General features: G+C 36.8%; 2 protein-coding genes across 2 annotated transcripts in view; both read right to left on the bottom strand.

Annotated features, from left to right (window-relative positions):
• EMWEY_00029740 (hypothetical protein) overlaps positions 1 to 671 on the bottom strand; it is a gene marked incomplete at both ends in the record, with an annotated part of 1056 nt that extends 385 nt beyond the window's left edge. Inside the window, one exon of the mRNA XM_013478275.1 lies at positions 1 to 671. This exon is cut by the window's left edge and continues 11 nt beyond it. Within this exon, the coding sequence (XP_013333729.1) occupies positions 1 to 671 (671 nt within the window).
• Positions 672 to 1942: 1271 nt separating this feature from the next.
• On the bottom strand, positions 1943 to 2364 carry EMWEY_00029730 (hypothetical protein; the record flags this gene model as incomplete). Its single annotated transcript, XM_013478274.1, has 2 exons — positions 1943 to 1984; positions 2266 to 2364. Coding segments are annotated over 2 exons (141 nt in total), but the record flags the coding sequence as incomplete, so codon positions are not given.
• Positions 2365 to 2500: the final 136 nt, after the last annotated feature.

The following is a 2500-nucleotide window of genomic DNA, read 5'->3' as shown; positions in this document are numbered from 1 at the left end:
TTATCTGTATTATTATCATTAGATTTATTTTTTTTCTTTTTATCTCCTCCTTTTTTTGCTGCTGCTGCTGCTGCTGCTTGTCTTCTTGTTGCAGTACTTAATACAGCCTTAACTGTTTGCTGCGTCTCCCTATTTGCTGCTGCTGCTCCTATGTGCTGCGGATATGCAGCAGCAGCAGCAGCAGCACCGCTGCATAACATTTTCCATCCTGTAGGTATACGTAAGCATGCACGCTGCATCTGTACAACATGTTGTTGTTGCTGCTGCTGTTGCTGCTGCTGCTGTTGCTGCTGTTGCTGTTGGTCTTGCTGCTGTTTATCTAGCTGTTTTGTTTCTTCTGCAGGTTTATCAATTTCTATTGCTTCTCCATCTTCTGCTGCTGCTGCTGTTGCTGCTGTTGCACCTGCTGCTGCTGCAGTAGGTGGTGTAGTTGCTGCAGTAGCTGCTGCACTCTCTGCCTGTTGTTTATCTGCTGCATCCCCCTCATAATTTGCAGCAGCAGCAGCAGCAGCAGCAGCAACAGAACCATCTTTCTTCTCCCCTCTCTCCCCACTACCCTCCTCAATAGGAGCAGCAGCACCATGACCATCAGCAGCAGCAGAAGGATCAGCAGCAGGAGTAATAGGAGGTACAACAACTTCATCATCAATAGGTATAATACCTATAACCATTTGTGGCTCAAAAGAAAGAGATATACAATATATTAATGAATGCCAGAACCAATACTGATTAAATAAACAAATTCCTGCTGCTGCTGCTGCTGTACATACACCTTCTTTATTGCATAGACGTACAGCTACATTTCGACCCTATAAAAAAAAAAAAAAAAGGAAAAAATTTATTTATTTATTTATTTATTTATTTATTTATTTTTTATTCTTAATTTATTTCATCTTTTATGCATACAGAATTTTATCTACTTTTATATAAATGGTTATATGATGGGGAGAACATGAATATTTATATATTTGCTGCTATTCCTGCTCTTGCTGCTGCTCTTGCTGCTGCTGCTGCTGCTGTTGTTGCTGCTGCTGTTGATGTATATAAACCCTGTACAAACCCAGTAAACCCAGTAAACCCTAAACCCTAAACCCTAGAATGTATATATTCTTACTCCTGCATCAATAAGTCCTGCAGCCATAAGACAACCAAATCTAACAAGAGGATCCTCATGTTTATCTTTTATTATTTTTTTTATTTCTTCCCTAAATTGATTTGCTGATGAATTATTCTGTAATTGATAATATAAACCTAGACCTACATAAGCACCTATAAATAAATAAATAAAAAAAAAAAAAAAAGAAAAAAAAAAGACGCATACAAACCCTAAACCCTAAACCCTAAACCCTAGACTGATAGCATAGGGTTTATACAGGTGATTTTATGAGGTGTATAAAGAGGGTTTATTTTTATATTCGTGTATAGGATTTAGGGAAGGATATATTTAGTAGGGTTTAGGGTTTATTTAGTAGGGTTTAGGGTTTATTTAGTAGGGTTTAGGGTTTATTTAGGGTTTAGGGTTTACCTTGTCTAACAAAATCAGTTGCATCAGTAGTTAATCTATGTAGGGTTTCTTCTGCTTCCTTATTATTTTTTCCTGCAAACCCTAACCCTACTGCAACAGCAGCAGCAAAACGTACATGAGGGTTATAGCTGCTGCATAATAATACTAATATACGTAATAGCTGCAGCACAACAAATATATATATACACATATAAACCCTAAACCCTAAACCCTAAACCCTAAAAAAAACCCTTATAGTCAACACTAATAATAATAAACCCTAATTAAAACAAGTATAAACCCTAATATAAACCCTAATAAGAACTAAACCCTTTCCTCCATAAAAAGGGTCATATATATATAAATGAATATTCCTTGTCCTATTCCATTTATTAGGGTTTAGGGTTTAGGGTTTAGGGTTTAGGACTTACTTCTTCTCTATGAGAACAAAGGACAAACCCTAAAGAAAGAACTGCTGCTCTACGCACATCATCACTAACATCAGAAACAGCTAATCTTAATAAACGTTTTACTGCTTCCTCCTGAATACACATACAAACCCTAAATTAGGGTTTAGGGTTTAGGGTTTAGGGTTTAGGGTTTACAAAAAGTAAGAAATAAACAACGGATTTTGATCACATACACAACATATAAATATAAAAATATAAAATGCATGCATGCACTCATAAGCAAAGCCCCAACCTCCTGTCAATAACAAAGAAACAAACCCTAAACCCTAAACCCTAAACCCTAAACCCTACCTTTCCTGTATTGCAGTATGCAAGACCAATAGCATAGGCACCACCATAACGAATAAGAGGGTCTGCCTCTGCTAGGCATTGTTCTATTAATTCATCAGCCTGCACAAACACTAAACCCTAAACCCTAAACCCTTAAACCCTGATCAAACCCTAAACCCTCCCACCAGTCCGTGTGCAGCAAACCCTAATAAATAAAAAACAAAATAAAAGTTAGTCTTTATATATATATATATAA

Source organism: Eimeria maxima, genomic scaffold, assembly GCF_000499605.1.
Source record: "Eimeria maxima Weybridge genomic scaffold, Emw_scaff353, whole genome shotgun sequence".
NCBI lineage: Eukaryota > Apicomplexa > Conoidasida > Eucoccidiorida > Eimeriidae > Eimeria > Eimeria maxima.
Note: the sequence above shows the minus strand (reverse complement) of the source record. Positions and strands in the feature narration are given on the sequence as shown.